Here is a 19,276-nt window from a genome sequence, read left to right on the forward strand (position 1 = left end):
AATAAAGCTACTTGACTTGACTTGACTCAAGCAGATAATAGGCACTTAGTCAAGTGAAAATAATCAGTATGTGAATACTGATAGACTGGTTCTTTACCTACATGCCTAAACACGCCTAAACATGGCAATAAGTAGGTTGACAGTGTTGGGAAGGTTACTTTTAAAATGTATTCCACTACAGATTACAGAATACATGCCTCAAAATGTATTTTGTAGCGTATTCTGTTACGTTACTCAATGAGAGTAACGTATTCTGAATACTTTGGATTACTTAATATATTATCATGCTTTTTTACAACTACATGAATGTACTATTGCTGTGTGATTTATTTTACTATTACTGAAGGTTACTCACCATACCAATACCAACTAGAGTTTTAAATCTTAATATAAAATGTTAAGATTTAAATGGGGGCGATCGTGGCTCAAGAGTTGGGAGTTCGCCTCGGAAGGTTGCCGGTTCGAGCCCCGGCTCGGACAGTCTCGGTCGTTGTGTCCTTGGGCAAGACACTTCACCCGTTGCCTACTGGTGGTGGTCAGAGGGCCCGGTAGCGCCAGTGTTCGGCAGCCTCGCCTCTGTCAGTGCGCCCCAGGGTGGCTGTGGCTACAACGTAGCTTGCCACCACCAGTGTGTGAATGTGTGCGTGAATGGGTGAATGACTGGATACGTAAAGCACTTTGGGGTCCTTAGGGACTAGTAAAGGCGCTATATAAATACAGGCCATTTACCATTACCATAAAATGAGTAACAGTAGGGTGGACATTAGGTAAGGCTGCACTTTTTGCAGTGATCTCGTATAGAAAACTATTCCGCGCATATATAAAACAGGCCCGCGGCTCCGTAGTAAAGGGACCTCTGGCTGCAGTGGTTATTATCATATTTACATGCTTTCATCTCCCGTTTCTGCTCGGTGACAATTTGTACTTTTCGACTCTCCATTTTTCTCCCTCCCCCACGCTCACACACATATAATGGGAGGAGCAGTCCCACAAATTCTCCCTGCAGCACGGACTACACTGCCCACGAGGCTACATTCTTTAGGGCTATGCCTGTAACACTCTGCCTATTGCCTTCATATTAAATAATTTTTTGAATAATAATTTTAAAAAATATTTCTTCATGTCATTATGCGGGCCGCAAGCAGAAGTGTTGTCATGTTGTTCACAGTATATCATTAAACATGTACCCCTGGTATAATGCCAACTGATGGTAACTTTGTCACCATATTTCCTACAATGATGATTTTGGCCCCAGCTGCTTGTGATGGGCAAAAATCAGAATGGGGTGAAGGATAAAGACTGTGTAATCCAAGCAAGGATTTTCCTGGCCAAATTCATGTGACCAGCAGGACATCTGGAAACACAAGTACAGTAATGCTGAATCAATGGGGTAGCAGCACCACCTGGTGGCAAACCTGTAAATAAACCTGTGAAATTTAGTTGGGGAGAAAATGTTTTGTATTTGAGTGACTTAAACCAGGCATTAAGAAAATATTTATGGCACATTATATCCAAACAAGTGCATTAAAACACAACCACAGTGCATTAAAAATGTTATGGTTTTGCAATGACAAAACATAATTTAACTATATGTGGTGGGCGGGAACTTAGGGTTGGTGGGTACTTGTGGTGTGGTGTATGCTTATGCATACACCACACCACAAGCATAAAGCGCTATATAAATACAGGCCATTTACCATTTACCATTTATGAGCTGCAGCCGCGTGTAATAAAAATGGCTCAAAGCAACAACCTGTGGTCCCGCCGTGCTTTAGTCACACCACACTATAATATTGTGAAAATATTTGGAAAAATCCCCTATGTCTTGTTTTTTATTTCTTGTCCATACCTGCAGATTAGTCCAAGCATACAGAAATATTTAGCTATAACAGCTGTCTAGTTTCTATTTTAACAAATAACGTTATATAAAACTTTTTACATAGTTATCTTTCCCTACTTGTAAAGTGATTTCTCCAAAACATGTGTTAATCCTAACACATATCAGACTATCATTATTGATGTGTTTGTAAGTAGCTGTTATAATAAGTAGCCTTGTTCAGAATTGTGTAACGCTTGTGTGTTTCACGGAATAGCACAATCAAGATGGGGCGATAGAAAACTGGATGTGTCTCTGTGACAGTTTGGATTGTTTTGAAACTGCAACACAATTCCAGCACAATTCCTTTAAACATTTCAGTGTTTTAGAAAGACTCATTTATTTGTCCCCACTGTGAAACCTTAGTAAAGAGCATTCCAACCAAACAGCATTCATTAACGCTATCCCTAAACATGATGGAGCAATTAGCTGCTGGTGGTTATGATGCTGAGTGTAGTAGACTTACCAAAGTACATCTACTTCAGTTAGCATAAACCTTTAACAAAGTTTTGTGTTCAAAATGCTTTGCTGAAGCTTTTTTTTTTCCACTTTTCCACCAGTCAGACAAGTTTTGCTTCAACAAACCACAGTGGGAACCACAGCTTATCACCCTTTCTTACAACTTCAAGAGAACCCAGTAAGATGATTCTGTTCATCGGTGGGCAAAACATATGGTCACTCGTCCATGTGACTTCCTCAGTCTCAGCTGACTGCAGAGTATCCCAACCTTATAAAGAGCTTTGGGAATGGTTGGAATCACAAAATTTTGAGATCATGAAAGAGGCTTTCTTAGGCCTCCTCCTCGATTCAGAGATGGGTTTCCCTTTTCACCTAAATGGCCTGACTCATGTAATGTTACATTTCTCTTCACTTGTGTTTCAGTTACTAACACAGTGGAGGTAGTTCTTAACAGATTACAGGATGACCTAAACCACAGTAACAGCACCATTGTGTCTTAATTTCACATATTTCATATACAAGGACCAGACTACACAGAGCAACATAGGCCACGAGGTGCTGGCCTCATGGATGATTGTTCGTCAATAGTGCTAGTTTCAGTCATTATGCAAATGCACTGTTTATAAGGTTAGAGAAACCTGCAGTCAGTTGAGACTGAAGAAGTTACTTGGATGAGTAACAAAATATTTCTTCCACTCGATAAATAGAATACGCTTTCTGGGATTTCCTTACCTAGATGATTGAGCATAAATTAAAATATTTTAAAGGGGTTAGCCTCCATGTGTAGTTTTTACTTCCACTTAATAAAAGAATATCTTTTAATGTAGTTCACTAAATGTTCACTAATCTTTAAAGTTTAAAATAAAGTCTGAGTTAATGAAGTCTAATATCATCAAGTCTGAGTTTCCTCTTCCAGAAATGCTAATCAGAGTTAGTTCATTCTGTTCAGTCGTCAGGAACAGATTGACATTGGCCTCAGCCTGAAACCAGACTTTACTTCAGATTGGACCAACTGTATCCCACCCAAGATTGTGAGACCACTAGGCACTCGGTGGGTTATTGTCTGGAAAAAGAGTGGAGGGAGGGGAAACAATAGGGGGGATGCCGACTATCGTGTCCTGCTGTGAAAAAAAGAAGATAAGCCCCTGCTTCCATCTCTCTTCCAAACCTACGCCAGATCCCTCACAAACAAAATGCAGGAGCTACATCAGATATTTACTACAACCGTTTTGCCTGGGAGCCTAGTCAATTGATTGTAATTGAATCCTGGCTCCATCCGCAAATCCTCGACGCCTCAGTGGAGCTACCAGGCTGGACCCTGGACTGCCAGATTGGCAACAAAAACACCGTTAATGGAAGGGGCGGTGGGCTCCATGCTTATGTGCTCCAGGACTGGTACCAAAACAGCCAAATTACAGGCAAACACTGCTCACTGAATGGCCATGTCCATTCAGCCCTTTTACCTACCTCAGAAACGGTAGCCATTGTTACCACACCCCAGGAAACCCCTCCAACCATCCGGATCATTAAAATATGGCCAGATGATGCTCTCCTTGAGCACGTTCGACTCGAGGGGCAGTTCCATCTTGAATTGGCAGACTGGAACAGCAGGACCTGGAGTGCTTCACTTAGTCTGTTTATTTATATATTAAGTGCTTTGCAGAGAATGCAATAATGACCAAAACCATTTGGGCTTTTCCAAACCGGAAGCCTTGGATGCTGAGTGAAGTCCAGGCTCTCATTAGAACTTGCAACTCAGCCTTCAGGCTGAGGGACAGTTTTCTGTACAGCATTGCCAGAGCCAACCTGAGGAGGGGCATCGAAAAGGCCAAGGAGGATAGAGGGTTCCCTTACACACAACAACCCCACCAGGTGTGGAGAGGCATCCGAGCCCTCACCAACATCAAAGGCTAGAGCCCCCCAATCCCTGACAGTAGCCTCACACTAGCAGATGAGCTCAGCAATTTCTTAGCCTACTTTTTCAGCATTCAACACTATAATCACAGACCATCAACAAACTGGACCAAATTAAGATTGATCCAAGAGCAGTTGGCAGGGAAAAAGATCCAGAAGCCTCTACCTCGCACTGTCACTCAGCACCGGACCTCCACAGGGCACAGGGCTGATAATGAACTAATTATTTGATTCAGGTGTGTTGACCCAGGGTGATATCTAAAACCTGCAGGACACCGCCCTGACACTGAAGGCTTACAGTAGCTTCCTTCTTTACATGGTAGCAAACCCTGTAACAAGCAGGGGTGAAACTAGAGAGGGGCATGGGGTGTACTAGAATGGGTTGTTTTCAAGACTATAGAAACATTATTTTGCAGATTTAGATTAATGTAAATATTACATGTATTAATATTTTTAAAATGATAATTATTTACAGTGAAGGCTCTTTCAATAGCTTGTTTCACTATGTGACCTTTAATGGAGCCATGGCAGACTTAAACACAGCACCAGCTTCTTTAACACTATCCACGACACTTATCTGCATAGTAGATCCAACTATCACACTCCCACATTGTGTACACAATTAAAATGTATCTATTGATGGCAAGTGGTAAGGTTTCACTTAAAGGATCACATAAAAAGATAAATGTATTATTATCCCTTATTTATTCATGTAAAAGCCTCATGGAGACTAAATTCACTTTTTCAAGAGAAACCTGTGCAAGAGGGCACCAGAAGTTTCAACAAGTACAACTCATAACAATCTAATAGCAAAGAAACTAACACAACTGATATTTAGCACAGACAAGTGGAGAGAAACAGTGTGGACACATATACAGACACACGTCTATATAGACATATATGTAGACAACCAGCCCAACCAGAGATTTATAAATAAAAAAACAATCACACACAGAGATGCTGATATACAAAGTGATGTACATGATTTTCACAGCCAGTAATAAAACATAAAGCACAATGACAGACAGTATCCAGACACTTTAGGTACTGGACTGGTATATTCATAAAGAGCAGATCACAGTAATCCAATAAAGGGAAAAAAAACATTGCAGAGTCTATCAGCACTTGATAAGAGAAAGTCTCAGCTTGGACAAAACTCTTTCCCATTTGAAAATACCCTGGATTTGGATTTGACACAAGCTGAAGTTGCGTTTAATGTCACTGAACAACATCTAAGACAGACTGAAGAAATTCAAGTAATTTTACTAATGAAAAAGATAATAACAATAAATAGTTGCGTCATCTGCATGAAAATGGAACTCAAAAGAAACCCACATTTTACCCTTTGGTTCTTTTCCTTGTAGGTTAAGTAACCAGGCAAGTAACCAGAAAGGCCTGATACTATGGAATATGTTCATTCATTTGGCATTTTGATTTTGTGTCGAGAATTAGATAGGAGAAGGATTTTTTAAAAATATTACAGTAATGTGAAAAAAGGCACGCCATAGTTTTATAAGTTTATGGTATCAGGACATAACAAAAAATGATGTAGTCTATAAAAATCTCTGACATTATTATTTTTACTTAGTGTTTGTTAAATAAATAATAAGACATTGGAATATATCATGTGCTTTTAAACCCTAAGGTTAAAATTAAAGGTTTCATTTTGATTTTCCAGATGTGCAAGCCGCCAGTTCCAGGCACTTTGCACCCCAATAACATCACAGATGCAGGCTTCTACACTGCAGCATTAATGTTTTGCAAAAAGCATTTCAAACTTCAATTCATCTGACCATAGAGCAGTTTTTCACTTTGCTTCAATATATTTTAAATAAGCTCTGGCCCAGAGAATATGGCGGTGTTCTTGTATCATATACAATTCCCTCATATGTTTTTTTGTTGTTGTTGTTGTTGTTTTCTTTTCTTGCATGATAGAATTTAAACTTGCATTTGTGAATGGCACAATGAACTAGTTTCACAGATAATGGTTTCCAGAAGTGTTCCTGAGCCCATGCAATGATTTACATTGCCTCCTGAAGTGAAGTGAATTTAAGGGACCGTATTAATTTAAGGCTGAAATCCAGTGGATCTGGAAGAGGAGGGGAGTGAATCTGTACAGAAGACCAAAGAACAGAAGTTAGATGAGGAAGAAAAAAAAAAGGCCTCCAGGCAAAAACAATAAAGTAAATAATCCAAGTGAAAGCAGTGTGACGTTTTCAACATGCAGGCTGTCTTGTAAGCATAAATGATTTCATAAGTTCTGGGAAGTACCTCGTAATGCAGGTGGGGGACGAGGAGGTTTGAATGTACTTCCTTGGGCTAAAATATCCACAACCCAATTGAGGACAGTTGAGTAATGCTCCATCTGAGAAGAAAGAGCAGAATATTATAAAAAATCTAGAATAGAATAGAGTTATTCTTAAATCTAAATGAAAACCAAGTGAGAAAAGGATGGCTTATTTTTTATTGATATTAATAATGAATAAGCGCAGAGATATATGTGTTGAAGTCTGTTCATATCCACAATGATGCCTCTTTTACATCGTCTTATTATCTTTTGGAAGACGCCTGTGTCATTTCCGGTCAAAAGAAAACTTGCTGGTTGAATAAAAGGAACTTTAAGTCTAAATTTGCCACGGGTATGAATAATCATGACCTTGACTATATGTGTTCAAGTTCACTTTTCATTGCATGTCTTTTTTTGTGTCTATAACAAAACTAAAAACAGATTATTTACAGTCAAATAAATACTATGCACTGCTATTAGGGTATACACATAAAGTATTTTAATGATTGGAAAGCTCAGAGAGTACAATTTTTTTAAGCTAAATGTTTTGTTGTCTCCTACTGGAAAAAAGTATCTAGAATAAAGAAACTGCATTATTAAAGACACACATGAGGCCAGCCAGGGCTGGACTTGGACAAAAAATCGTCCCGGGCATTTTGACTAGAGACCAGCCCACCAGGTATTAAAGCCATAAAGCCTTTGAATGAAAACAAACGCTGTGGTGATGTACACTGTCTTGTTGGTATATGTATGATTTCTATAGATTTTACATCAAAGACTTTGGTTGTAAGATTCAGATAACTATTTAATAAAAGCTAAATATTTTATATGAGAGTAAGAAAGAAAAGTATATCTTTGTGCCCCCCTTTCCCTGTTAATGCCCTACATGGCCACCTGGCAAAACTTTGCTAAACCCGCCCCTGCACAGTTACCAGCTGTCAGCTACTTGGAAAAGGATGCTGGTGTTATTTGACTCTCAGAAACAGTTCATAACTTCCCTTCAACTCATTCATGTCACCTAACAGGTAAACCTGTTTCTCCATCACCTGTTCAGCTCTGATGATTCAGTAAGGACATCTCCTGGTTTCATCTGCATGTTTCCCTCTCACCACATAGCCAAACCGATATCATGACCAGCAGCTTTCACAGCTGTGGCTCCAACAAACATCAGCTGATACTAGAAATGAATATTAAATAAATTCTAACAACAGCTGATCAAGATTAAACGTGCTGCTGTTGTTTAGCACGACATCCGCTGGTTTCCTCTTTCTGGTGCAAAGAGGGCGATAAACAAACAAGAGAGACGGGACTTGCGTCAGAGAAGTCGATCAGCTGATCACTGATCAGTTTCATGATTGTAGTAGCAACAGGAGAGCGAGGGGAGAGAATGAGAGAAACAGCTGTGCAGCGTAAAGACACAGAAAAACTCCAGCTTTGTGTCTTTTTCCATTCTAGCTGAAATACGGGACAAACTGTTCCTTTTCAGGTCAACACGAAACGCGTAATATTTTCTATGAATACGGGACGATTCCATTTTTTACAGGACGGTTGGCAACTCTACCAACTAACCTTATGAATAAAATAAAGTTCACTATCAGTAACATCATAGCACCCACCCAGCTGTATAGAAACTCCGTCATGCTAACTAGTATGATATTGAGTTATTGTATTGAGTTACGAGTTATTGTAACTGACGGTAAAAAGTCAGCACAATGTAAATAAACTACACCTAAACTCGGTTTATATCTGACCCAGATAGACTGCAGGTCTTACCTGAAATTCAGTTCACCTAACACTCGGACCGGCGGCCGCCTCGGGTCTCTCCTCCTCCTGCCTCCCCTTTCCCTCATTCACCTGCTGGCCTCTGTGGAAGCTCCGCCATAGTCACCTCACCTGACTTATTTTTACACATCGACCAGCATCTGGCCAATCCACCACCTTTCATTGTTTATACCGTTAAAAAAAAAAAAAAATCATCGGCCCATAAAAACGAAAAGTCACAATGGCCAGTCCAGCTATGAGGCCAGCCCAGTCTAGCTTAGTATAAAGACTGAAAGCAGATAAAACAACTAGCCTGGCTCCATCTACTGACCAAAATCCACTTACCACCCCTGCTAAAACTCTTAATTTATACAAGACCACAATTTGTCACTTTCTAAAATTCTAATTGATGTGCAACCAAACCTGTTGGCTGTTTTTTTTCTCCAATACATAAAATACGCATTACTTACGATCACCCACATTATCTCTGACCTCAGCCAACAAAACAACTTTACATAAACCCAACTTAAACTGCCTTTCTGCTTTATAGTAGGGGTTTTTTCCCCATGTTCCACAACATACAACCTGCTATGTATTCCTTTAATCTCTAAATCAAATAAAATAATATTTGACTGTGCAGACATGCTCATCCACAGCATTTCTACATATGTATGAGCAATGAGTCAAAGTGTATTGAACGACAAAGTGAGAGCTTCAGAAAAATGCTCTGGTTTTACCTGAGCCTGTAGTCTGTGTTCAAACTCTTTGCTTTCAGTCAGACGTTTAAGCACATCATCTACCCTATATGAAAAAATACAAAGATGCATTTTCTTCAGAATGATGGAATCAATATCTCATTTTGCTGCTACAGTGGAGCATGAAGGTGTGCTCACTTGGCAGACATCCGTTTGAGCCTTTCTGAGTCGCTACTTTTCTGGATCTTGTTTCGAGCAGTCAGGAAGTCTTCCTTCTGAATCGTTTCCCACGTTGATAATCTGTTCGCTGCCTTTGCTTCCAAGTCTAACACTGATAGAAAAGACAAAGGTATGAAATGTTTCAACTCAGTTTTTGTTTTATTCAGTGCTAAGCTGAGGTCAGTTTGCAAATAAAAAAAGAGCCCATTCTCATTTAGACAGTGCAACTTTTAGTGAGCAACTGAGTGATAACAAGGCAGCGACTGATTAAAAAAAACATAAAAACTAATTTGTGAACAACAACAACTGGAAGATATTTAACAAATTATCCAATTCCAATCAACTGTGGCTTTCTCACCTATTACACTTATTATTTCAATATAACAAAGCAATAACTTTATTAAATTAATAACTTTATTGTACTAATGTGAACCACGATTCCTGATCCAATACTGACCAAAGTGGTGGATCTTTACAGAGGGCACTTTGCGGATGACCCTCTTGAAAAAGACTTTGATGTGTGAGAGGATAATGAAAGGAGGAGCCAAAGAAGGACGGGAGTGGTACTCAACAATCAGGTTGTAACGCTGGAACTTCCAGTAGGTGTCACTGTGTTCCTGCACTTCAGAGAAAGTGTAGCTGTGTGGATACAAGCAGATCAGAGCCACTGAGTCAAGTCAAGCCATTCAGTTTGTGAATGCAGCCAGAGAAACATAATGACAGACTGGTTCTTTACCTAAACATGGCAATGACTAGGTTGATGAGCAGGATGTTGGTGACCAGGAGATATACGACTAGCAGAATCACTACCAGCCAGTTACTATCCTGATTTCTACACGGCTCTTCACCGCTCTCAATCAAAGTCACATTGTCTGTGCAGTTTAGTTCCTGGCCCACTGTCACAAAATAGAGATAAAAGGAGAAAGGTTAAAATAAGGGTTACAGTTATAAAAAAAAATAACTCAATTTCTTTTTTTTTCTTTTTTTTAAAAAATATTTTATTTTTTGTTTTTAAATTAAGCACAGCATGCTTATACAGATTCAACTGAGGACAATTACTACATTTAGCCTTTGTGAACTTCTAACCATGAAAAAAGAAACAAAAGAAAGAAAAGAAAAAAATTATAACAATATTAACTAACTAAAGAGTAAAATAAAATAAGAAAATTCACGCGGAGTGTGAGGCATAAATTATGATCAGTTAATTTTTTAAAAATTCTAGAAATGGCTGCCAAATCGTACATAAACTCGCCAGATTCCGCTTTCTATCAAATCTTATCTGTTCCACCCTGGCCACAGACACCATCTCATTAAGCCACCTTTTAAAACACGGGGCCGAAGAAGACCGCCACTGTAAAAGAATAAGTTTCTTTGCAGCCAGCATACCCATTGTAATTATCTGTTTTTGTGAAAAGGAAAAAGATTCGATTGATGCAAATGATCCAAGTATAGCCAGTGTACTATCTAGTGGTACTTTTTTCTTAAATTGGTTTGAAAATCACGTAAAAATCTGGCTCCAAAAAGCTTTTAAGACAGAGCAATGCCAAAATAGATGTGCAAGGGAACCTTCACTGATATTACATCGTGGCTCAAGAGTTGGGAGTTCGCCTTGTAATCGGAAGGTTACCGGTTCGAGCCCCGGCTCGGACAGTCTCGGTCGTTGTGTCCTTGGGCAAGACACTTCACCCGTTGCCTACTGGTGGTGGTCAGAGGGCCCGGTGGCGCCAGTGTCCGGCAGCCTCGCCTCTGTCAGTGCGCCCCAGGGTGGCTGTGGCTACAACGTAGCTTGCCATCACCAGTGCGTGAATGGGTGAATGACTGGATATGTAAAGCGCTTTGGGGTCCTTAGGGACTAGAAGGCGCTATATAAATACAGGCCATTTACCATTTACCATTACATCTATCACATAAGGGGGATACAGAATTATCCGGTTAAGTTTAAGTTTAGAAAAGTGTAATCTGTGAATGACTTTAAACTGGATTAGTTTCTATCTGGCGTTTATTGAGCCTTTCTGAATATTGGACAAACAATTTGACCATTGGTCCTCAGACAGAGGAACACCGAGGTCTTTAGCCCATGTATTCTTAATTCGATCAGAATCAACTGGGATTGTAAAGCACTTGACAAACTGAGATATCAGATGTTTAAAATCTGCTTTCCGAATTATATCAAAGTAAGTATGATTTAGTGGCTTCAGTGGAAAGTCTGAAAAGTTTCATTGAACAAAATTCTTTATTTGAAGATAACGAAAAAAAATGTGATTGAGGTAACTGAAACTTTTGTTGAAGTTGAAGGAAAGACATAAATTTGTCATCTATATACAAATCCTCAGTGCATTTCAATCCCTTTTCCCCCCATTCTAAAAACACCCTATCCATTTTACCTGGTTTAAACAAGTAATTATGTATTATTGCCATTCTTAATGAAAAGTCAGGTAGTTTAAGAGATTTCCTAATTTGACTTAATATCTTTAAGGAGTGTTTAACAACAAAGTTACAACTGTTAGAATTATTAAAAGAACCCATGTTAGAAAACAATAAGACCGGTAATGAGGCTTCAGATACTGTTGCTGCCTCTACCTGGAGCCAGATCGGAAGCTTATCATAACAATAATTAGTAGGCGAACCCCACTGCCAGTGCAATAGAGCTCTTGAATTTGCTGCCCAGTAATAATGTCTAAACACAGGGAGACCCAACCCCCCGCTGGAAGTATTTTTTTGAAGATGAGCCTTGGATATCCGAGGGGGTTTTCCTGCCCAAATGAATGAAAGAATCAATGAATCAAGCTGCTTAAAAAATTTAAGTGGCAAATAAATAGGAAGGTTTTGAAAAAGATATAAAAATCGTGGCAGAGACACCATTCTAATTGCATTTATTCGACCAATCAAAGACAGAGGGAGCAGTTTCCATTTTCTAATATCGACTTTGAGCTTGTCCAGCAAACTCAATTTCTAATTGCTGTGATGAATTTTAAAAAGCTGCAGTAGAAAAAAGCAGCATTTTAAAACTGATTTCAGTGTAATAACAATTTTCTTATTTTCATGCAAATTGCAAAAACACTTTTACCATCCATCTCTTCCTCGATGGAAGAGCCGTATCCAAAGATGTGCAAGTATGGCATGTAGAAAACTCGCAGAAAAATGCGATTCGGGTTTGGATCGTAGGTGTAGATCAGAGCCTGATTGGCAACTCCGTATGCCAAGACCCACACACCCAGGAAGAAGAGGAAGAAGAAGACATCCTTCATCTGAACAAGAGGAGGAAATTTTCATGTTGTTGCTGACATTGTATTATTAAACACGTATTCCTGGTATAATGCCAACTGATGGTAACTTTCTCACCATCTTTCCTACAATGATGAGTTTTGGTCCCAGCTGCTTGTGAATGGCAAAAATGTGAATGAGGCGAATGGTGAAGACCATGTAGTCCAAACAAAGGACATCTCGGCCAAATTCATGTGACCGGTGAAACATCCTGAAACACAAGCACAGGATCACTGAATCAGTGAGGTAGCAGCACCACCTGGTGGCAAACCTGTAAATTAACCAGTGACATTTGGTTGCTAACTGAGGAAATGTTTTAAATTTAAGTGACTAAAAACTAAGTATTAAAAAAATTATTTGAGACACACTTAAGAAGCCAAACAAGTACCACAAAACAAATACTGTTCTTTCATAAATGTTACAATCATGCAATGACAAACTAAACTGTTTGTAGTGTTGTGGAATGTTTTTGATGGGCAATCTAAGATTAAGATATCATTTTTATTTCTTGTCCATACCTGCAAATCAGTCCGACAATGAACAGGCTGATGGCAGTGAGATCACATTTATTCCACACATCCTGAATGTAGAGTCTGAAACTTTGAGTCCAGGTCTTCCCCAAAAAAAGTGTCTTGAAGAAGACAAAAAAAATAAATAAACTTAACAGATCGTCAGAAAACAAAAACTACAATAATAAAAACTATCAACATACTTTATTATGATAATAGTGTTTATATACCTGCCTATACATGCACCTTGAAGCCTATTAATTCTGTGTATAACAGTTCATTAAAGCTTATGATACAAAGTTTAAACATGTATAACATATATGATGCAACATATACAATGATTCATAAAATACTTTTCAATGTGAATGGAGTTTCAGTTGGTATCTACAAAAAATAAATATGGTAAAATAATTAAGAATAATGAAAAAGGATCGTTTCACTTGAGCAGTTTTGCGAGGCCAAGCTGATGTGTTCACATGGCACAATTGGTAGTCTGATACAAGATGGTAACCCTAAAGCCCTAGCCCAACCCTAGCCCTAATACTATAAGTATTAGAAGCAAGCAGGGATCAGGCAATTAGTATGCTGTCTGAATGAATGCTGCAAGAATTTTAATAGAGATATGAATAGGCTGCATTTTAATATCATGTTTTATATTTTAAAATGACCCTGAATTAAAACTAGTCTCTCTTCAAAAGGAGATCTTGATCTCAGTGAGAATGAAAAGGCTTTAATTACAATGATAATAAAAAAAACAAATGAAAAAAGACTTTCTCTGGGTTGTCATCATTTCAAAGAATCAGATTTTAATTTATGAGATATTTAATTTTCTGTGTTTAAGTCATATGAAATCAGTGATAAATGAAAAAAAGATTTACTTATTTATTTAGTGTCCATCTTGAATCTAATCCTTGTGAGATGACAGCATGTTAACCACTGTGTTGAAATGACACTTTAGAGATATTGTCTTTCTACTTTGTGCAATTAAATAAAAGATTTGAGTTAAGTGCATATTTTTGCATTCAGTTGTTCACTAGACATTTATACAGTTACCAAAGTTTCAAGTTCTAAGTAAGATGTCTCTCTTCACTCACCTGTCGGATCTCTTCACAAACGATGGTGAATACCCAGAAGTACAACACACACTCAGTACCAGTTGGGCCTGAGGGTGGTGGGGGCTTGAAATCCACCAACAGCACGTAGGCGAAAAGGAAGAGAAACAGGAAGTACATCAGGACGTTGCCCAGAAATGAGGTGACCGGTGCAAACCAGAATTGACGCCAGCGTGACACTATGAATGGACTTTGTGGCGGTCGTTGGGGTACACCTGTAAGATTGTAAACACAGATTAGCAGATGACTTAAAATAACAGCATGTGGTGACAAGAATAATTTCTGAAGTCAGACTTTCTTCTTGTAGCGAGTGACAACTCTTATTCAAAGATGACTCTTTAAACAGTACTCACCTTTAATGGCACCACTCCTGTGACCTTTAGAGTCAACTTCACTGAGATATAAAAAAAACATTTTTAGTAGACTTTAGCTAATGCAAATTAATAATATATTAAAAACAGGATAATCACTGCTTGACAAACTGATGTTCTACAGATTAATACTGTAGAGTGTAGGTAGAAATATTACTGCTGCTTGATGTCAGAGTAAGAGCAGACAGTGGTCCCGTAAAGACTGTCAGTGTCCTGATCCAGCTCATCCTCCATAAGCATCTTCTCCTCCTCTTCCAACTGATCGTTTCGATTCCTGCGAAGAAAATGCAATAAATGTTAAAAAAAGAATACACATATATATATATATATATATATATATATATATATATATATATATATATATACTATATACTATGTACTAGATAGATAGATAGATAGATAGATAGATAGATAGATAGATAGAAAACCTTACATTAAAACTTTTACCTAAAGGTGATGAGGTTGGTGTAGCAGAGGATGGGGCAGAAGAACGCGAGCAGAAGCTTCCAAATCTCTGTGTTCCTCTTCATATCACCCCACCAGATCTCAGATAGCAGAGACTGGAAGAGGAAAAAACTGAGACCTTATCCATCAACAGCAGCTCACCAGCTCAACATGAAGATGGGTTGCGTTATTTTAGAAATATCATGCTATATTTCCTTTGTAATGCTCATCTGCTATTTGAAATCATGGCAACAAGATGAATTGAAGATATGACACACCTGTACACCATCATTACTGAAGAAAAGCCGAGCATCAGCGCTCACACCCATCTGAAGACAGGTGCTGTGACCCCAGACAGGAGACTTTCTAATCAGCAGGCTGAAAGAGCGGTTTTCATCACTGCGATAGCAAGAGCTGAAAATATCTGACGTAGACACAAGACACATGACAAAGAGTTAGATAGGTTTGTTATTATTGTGTTACATCATCTCTTGAAAGGAAAATTCAAAGGGCTCTTTGTGAAACGGTTTTGAAACTTAATATCTAATTATTATAACATCAACAGTTGCAGACAGTTGTAGTTATTGTCTCACCATGAGCCAGGTTCTCAAACTTCTGGGCCAGTTCTTTCATGGAGAGTTTGGTTTCAGTTTCATCCTCCCGTTTGGACAGTTCTCTGAGTATCTTACAGCCACCAAGAGCACTCAGGACTGCCTCACCTGCCTGGAAAGGAGAGCAAGCAATAATATATGTTCTAATTAAGATTATACATCAAACTATGATTAAAAAATAAAGGAACTCTTTGAAAACTCATTAGATTTCAATTGGCAAAAAAATCATATCTGTATTGATGTGGACTAAGTAACGTTTTAGGAAAGGATGCCACAAATTATCAACTTGCAGTTGGCTGAATTTAAAGAACCCCCTCAAATCAAAGAGAGAAAATTATGTGGCAAGCTAGTCCATTTTGCCAAAATGTCATTGCATCAACTCAAAATGGTACTCGGTAGTATGTGTGATGCCTGCATGTTTCCATCTTTGCCTGATACTGTTAGGGCATCCTTGTAGGATAGTGTCCTGGGGAACCCCCTTCCAGATCTGGCCACTGAGCTCCCTGACAGTTTGAGGTGCAAACTGATGGTGTTGGATGGACTGAACCATAATGTCCCAGAGGTGTTCTATTAAATTTTTGGTCAGGCAAGTGTTTGGATTTATTTTTATTTTTAAGGTTAATATCTCATAATTAGCATCACATATTTGTGTTTTGGCTTCTACTGCACACAGAGTGTTGTAGAACAGTCTTGGATTCACTCTGATGCTGGCAGACATAAACATTGAGAAGACCCCCTCTTAGGAATGTGGCCAAGGCCATAAATCGGGTTTTAGGAAATGCAATGCACTCTTCGCATCACTTCTTTAACTCTACAGGCCTTACCGGAGAACAAGAGCTGGTTGCCATAGTAATACGGGTGTGGTTTTTTTTATTGTTTATTTATTTTATTTTAAGTTATTACAAATTGGACAGACAATTGTATGGAAAGGGAGAAAGAGAACAGAGGGGAAGGGGAAACAGTAAAAGAAGATACTGAGAAAATCCATTGGATCACCTGTTAAAAGAAGAAAAGAAAAAACAAGAGAACAACACATTATAGAGACAACGACCTAGATATGTGTAAGTAACAGTAAATATTAAATATTGAACATTATTGAGCAGCATGCAGGACCGACAGTGCACAATATGCTTTAAGGTAGCAGCCAAGGAAGATATAGTTTGTATATGCCGGCACCCGTGAGTACACCTATCATACACATATCTGTATGAATATTACTTTTTTGTGGGAGTTTCTAAATACAGGTTATTTTCCATGTCCCTGTCCTATGGTGTGCCACAAGGCTCTGTGCTGGGGCCTTTATTGTTCTTAATATATCTGCTTCCCCTCCAGCATATTTTGAGCCCCTTTGAGGACATTTGCTACCACTGCTATGCCGACGATATTCAGTTATACATTTCTTTCAAGCCCCAAGATGTTTTTAAGCTGCAGATTTTGAATGAGTGCTTAGAATCCGTTAAAGTTTGGATGGCTGCTAACTTCCTCCAACTTAACAAAGGAAAGATTGAAGTCCTTGTATGTGCTCCTGACTGACATGTACCTAAGATAATGAATCCTCTTGGTCCTCTTGCAACATTTGTGAAATCGTCTATCAGAACCTAGGGGTAATCTTCGACCCGGCTCTCACTTTGGATGTTCATGTCAAATCTTTGGTTCGGTCCTGCTTTTATGACTTAAGAAACAGTTCCAAACTAAGCCCTGTTGTATCTTGCACTGAACTGGAAATTGTAACTCACTGTTTACATGTTTAAACAAAAACTCCCTGGAGCATCTACAGATTGTTCAAAACGCTGCAGCAAGACTTCTGACCAAAACATCTACCTAAGTACTCTCATGTGACACCGTTGCTAATACAGCTGCCTTGTCTCCCCGTCGAATTCAGAGTCTACTTCAAGATTCTGGTACTGACTTAAAGAGCTCTTCATGGTCAAGCACCTGCCTACATCATTGAACTTCTACAGCCTTATGTTCTTAGCAGGTCTCTTAGGTCATGTGACCAGGGTCTACTTGTCATTCATCATTCAAAGCTGAGAGCTAAGGGAGACAGAGCTTTTACCACTGTGGCTCCCAGACTGTGGAACTCACTCCTTCTGAGCATAAGGTCTCTGGACTCAGTAGCTTCTTTCAAAAAACAACTAAAAACACATCTTTTTAGAATTGCATTTTGTTAACTGTTGTCTGTTTTGTTTTATACTTTGTTATCCTAGTGTGAAGCACTTTGTGATCTTTTATCTAGAAAGGTGCTATATAAATAAAGTTTTACTTACTTACTTACACCTGTGTGCGTGAGCGCGCTTAAGTTCAAAAGATTTCTCCATGTAACAATCTGCTAGAGCAGTGGTTCCCAAACTTTTTTTGCTGCGGGTTAGTTACGTTATTGTTTACATGAGAAGAATTGCAGAATGGCAGATAGACACAAAATACTGTTACTGTTAATCTTACTATCTTTAGGTTTTATATACACATGCAGTTACTGTCCCTCCATTTAGAAAGGCAGAGGCGTCATGGTGTAATTATTTTAGTTGTTTTTTTTCTTGTGTAATAATATTCAACATTGCTATCAATACATTTTTTTCTAAAAATGCCTCTCTGTGCAACATGGGTTCAAAAACCTAAACAACTGTGGGCTACTGTTTGTCCGTGATTTGAACAGGGGGAACAAATTGTGGCAGGATCAGCCTGATATTATTTGTATCCCCCTGTAACTTACTGTATAAAGAGGTAACATCTCCAAAATGTCAGGAGTATTTAGTCATTATAAGAAGTGTTTGTGAACTAAAAATCAAGAATGTGGGATATTGTTTGTCCGCTATTTGGAGAGCCCAGCGCGTCCTCCTGACGCAGGGGAAAGTAATTCTGTCGCGGAGACCTACCTTGCCACTTGTGCAGGTGAAGCCAAAGGGCAGATATGCTTCATCATATCAATGGCTGCAATGGCTCTGCCCCCCCCCCCCCCCTCGGGGAGACCCGGGCCCAGACATCCTGAGGCCCCCCAGAGTGCGAAAGCCCAAGGAGGACCACCGGAGAGGCAACTGCGCCACCCTCCCAGAAAGAGCTGAGGAGAGCCCCAGACATGGGGTCACCCAGAAACCAGAGTGCAGAAGCCACAGAGGGCCGCAGTGATGAGCCAGTACCAGGGGCCCGAGCACCGAGGGCACTCCACCCCCGGAACGGGCCCTGACGCGGCCACGGGGGCCAGGCCCCACCAAGCAGCTGCCGGGAGTGAGCCGGGTACATACCCAACTCCGAATGCCAAGAACCACCAACGCACCGACGGCTGATTAACACAAGTGTTGCCTTTCAAAGGGTTATCTCCATATAAGGAGATGTCCAGAGAGGTGCAGAGGAAGAAACATGAGCCGCTATCAGACCTAAGGGCTCCTGAATGAACAAAGAGACACAGCAACCATTTTTAACTTGAACCTTTAACTACTTAATAAATTTAAGAAAGTGCACTTTGAGCATATTAGTCTTCTCTCTCTCAAAAATGAACCCAACACCAGCGTGGGTGTCATGGTCCGGGTGAGTGCTGGGTTTTTTCCATTGTGCCGGTGTTTCCACCTCGGCAGAGCCGCTGTATCTCCTTGCATTGGCGACACTTGGAAGTAATCAGCCTGCGAGGATTTAAGACCAGCACTCATACACATTCTTCGCAAGATCATCTGCTAACCTCAGGTAGTCAAAGCTGTCATAGTTAAAGCGTTTGTTTTTTGTTTTGTTTGTTTTTGGGGGGGGGTGCCTGCCCCATTTGGTT

At 39.5% G+C, this 19,276-nt stretch overlaps 1 protein-coding gene across 2 annotated transcripts in view; it reads right to left on the reverse strand.

Moving 5' to 3' along the window:
* Positions 1-4,937: 4,937 nt before the first annotated feature.
* LOC116319842 (transient receptor potential cation channel subfamily M member 4-like) overlaps positions 4,938-19,276 on the reverse strand; it is a 56,584-nt gene continuing 42,245 nt past the window's right edge. The window contains exons 14-28 of one of the 2 annotated variants that reach the window (XM_039616592.1): positions 15,505-15,634; positions 15,190-15,335; positions 14,915-15,027; positions 14,625-14,741; positions 14,450-14,490; positions 14,079-14,311; positions 12,994-13,106; positions 12,554-12,686; positions 12,279-12,459; positions 9,948-10,107; positions 9,669-9,850; positions 9,191-9,317; positions 9,035-9,098; positions 6,521-6,614; positions 4,938-6,360 (exon numbers count right to left, since the gene is read on the reverse strand). In XM_039616592.1, the coding sequence (XP_039472526.1) occupies positions 6,317-6,360; positions 6,521-6,614; positions 9,035-9,098; positions 9,191-9,317; positions 9,669-9,850; positions 9,948-10,107; positions 12,279-12,459; positions 12,554-12,686; positions 12,994-13,106; positions 14,079-14,311; positions 14,450-14,490; positions 14,625-14,741; positions 14,915-15,027; positions 15,190-15,335; positions 15,505-15,634 (1,878 nt within the window). In that variant the 3' untranslated portion in view covers positions 4,938-6,316. Of the gene's footprint in view, positions 6,361-6,520; positions 6,615-9,034; positions 9,099-9,190; positions 9,324-9,668; positions 9,851-9,947; positions 10,108-12,278; positions 12,460-12,553; positions 12,687-12,993; positions 13,107-14,078; positions 14,312-14,449; positions 14,491-14,624; positions 14,742-14,914; positions 15,028-15,189; positions 15,336-15,504; positions 15,635-19,276 lie in introns of both variants that reach the window. The other variant, XM_039616591.1, reaches the window with a different exon arrangement.

The sequence above is a fragment of the Oreochromis aureus genome, linkage group 8, assembly GCF_013358895.1.
Source record: "Oreochromis aureus strain Israel breed Guangdong linkage group 8, ZZ_aureus, whole genome shotgun sequence".
Taxonomy (NCBI): Eukaryota; Metazoa; Chordata; class Actinopteri; order Cichliformes; family Cichlidae; genus Oreochromis; species Oreochromis aureus.